Here is a 2,295-nt window from a genome sequence, read left to right on the forward strand (position 1 = left end):
TTTATATCATTGTGTATGACACATTTAGCATTTTCCCTCAGGTTTGCTCAAATTAGAAATAGTAATATAATATAACAAGGGTGTTCTCTGGAGTTTATCTATCTTGGTGCAATAACAGAGCCAACATTTAATACCTCTACTCTAAACAAGTGACTTAAACTGTTTGTGCCCTTTTTTACTTAAAAAAATGTGGGTAATAGTCACACCTATAGTTTAATATTTTCACGTAGAGTAGATAAAACAGTGTAAAGCTCATTTTTATTATGCAATATGCTATTTATTTTATTATATTCAGCCCAAGGGGTATTTTATGCCTATTTCTATATTTGACAATCGAACTCAATTTTTCCATCATATTCTGCAAACCACTCATTATTATCAATTTTTAGAAATATTAAACTAATATAAATAACATTTTGAACTCATTTATACCAAGTATCACACTTATTTCTCAACAGTTTGAAGCAGTTGAACACAATGGATGGAAGGAATAGCACAAATGTGTCTCACTTCATCCTTATGGGATTGACAGACTCTGAGGAGATCCAGCTGGTCCTCTTTGTACTATTTCTCTTGATATACCTGACTAGTGTGCTGGGAAATGCAGGGATGATAGTGATAATCCGCCTGGATCTCCAGCTTCACACCCCCATGTATTTTTTCCTCAGCCACCTGTCATTTCTTGACCTCATTTACTCCAATGTCATCACTCCTAAAACCTTAGAGAACCTACTGACCTCCACCAAGTACATTTCGTACCTGAGCTGCTTCACCCAGATGTACTTTTTTACCTTTTTGGGTTCCACTGAATGTTTTCTTCTCTCCTCAATGGCCTATGATCGCTATGTAGCCATCTGCAATCCTCTACACTACCCAGTCCTTATGTCCAAAGGACTCTGCTGCTCCCTGACCTTTGGGTCCTATTTTCTTGGCTTTATTAATTCCATTATCAATGCACTTTGCATGAGCAGGCTGCATTTCTGTGACTCCAATGTAATCCATCACTTTTTCTGTGACACTTCCCCAATTCTAGCCCTGTCCTGTACTGACACTCAAGACATTGAAATTATAATATTCATTTTTGCTGGCTCCACCCTAATGGTATCTGTTATCACGATATGTGTGTCTTATCTGTCAATTCTGTCCACTGTCCTGAAAATTACTTCCACTTCAGGAAAGCAAAAAGCCTTCTCTACATGTTCCTCTCATCTCCTGGGAGTCACTATCTTTTATGGAACTATGATTTTTACTTATTTAAAACCTCGTAAGTCCTATGCCTTGGGGAAGGATCAAGTAGCTTCTGTTTTTTATGCTATTGTGATCCCCATGCTGAACCCACTCATTTATAGTCTGAGGAATAAAGAAGTGAAACACGCTCTCATTAGAGTCATGCAGAAGACAGAGGGCTTCCGGCTATTAAAATAACAGTGATGCTAACCTGTTAACTTTTCTGTTCTCCCTTTCTGTTGGGCATTTCCTTGGTCTCTTAAAAAACCATCAAGTCCCTTCGTGTTTTGTATTTCTGTGGAGCCATCCTTTACTTAATCAAATATTGGCTATTTTCTGCAATATGTCTTTTCAAATCCACATTGTAATTGCAAACTATAGAATATGTGTTAAATCCATGGTCCAAACATATATGTGTTTTTAAGGGGAACTGATGAGCAAAATGAGAAATTATAGATGTGATCTTTTGAACTCCATCCGGCATACATATTACCATACATACCCCCATGACAAAGAATTTTATTATGAAAATGAGGTCCAGTTGGCACACTGATAACAGTTTCAGAAATAATTTTATTTATCATAAAGAGAAAAAATGCATTAGAATGATTATGAGCCCTGGCTTTGGAACCAAACATTCTCTCCTCTTCATCCTGGAACTCCCTTTTTATAGATCACTGCACTGTATTTCCGAGTCTCTTCTGAATAAGAACATTCTATGTCATCTTATTTTAAATTGTGCTGGTTCCTCCTATCCCTCTTTCATGCTTCATTTGTTTTCCGTAACAGTTATCTCCATCTAACATTTTTACATCTGTAGCTTGTGCCTTTTGCTTCTGCTCTGCCACCCACACCCAACTCTCCCATAAGCTCAATGAGCACAGGCCTTTTCTGACTTTGTTCAATGTTTTATGTCCAGCACTTGGAGCAATGCCTCAGTAAATGTATCTGAAAGCCAAATCTTACAGATGATGAAACTGAAGCAAAAGGGATGAAATAACTGGTTCGTGATCACTCCATTAGTTAAAGAACAAGCTCCTTTTGAACCCAGACAGTCTAGAGTTCACA

General features: G+C 37.4%; 1 protein-coding gene across 1 annotated transcript; it reads left to right on the forward strand.

Moving 5' to 3' along the window:
- Positions 1-477: 477 nt before the first annotated feature.
- Positions 478-1,425, forward strand: LOC307109700 (olfactory receptor 8H1-like; the record flags this gene model as incomplete). The annotated part of the gene is made up of 1 exon (XM_079788566.1): positions 478-1,425. One exon carries the CDS (start codon positions 478-480, stop codon positions 1,423-1,425), a length of 948 nt encoding a protein of 315 aa, XP_079644692.1.
- Between the last annotated feature and the right edge of the window lie 870 nt (positions 1,426-2,295).

Source organism: Cnephaeus nilssonii (assembly GCF_951640355.1).
Source record: "Cnephaeus nilssonii genome assembly, chromosome: 13".
Lineage (NCBI taxonomy): Eukaryota > Metazoa > Chordata > Mammalia > Chiroptera > Vespertilionidae > Cnephaeus > Cnephaeus nilssonii.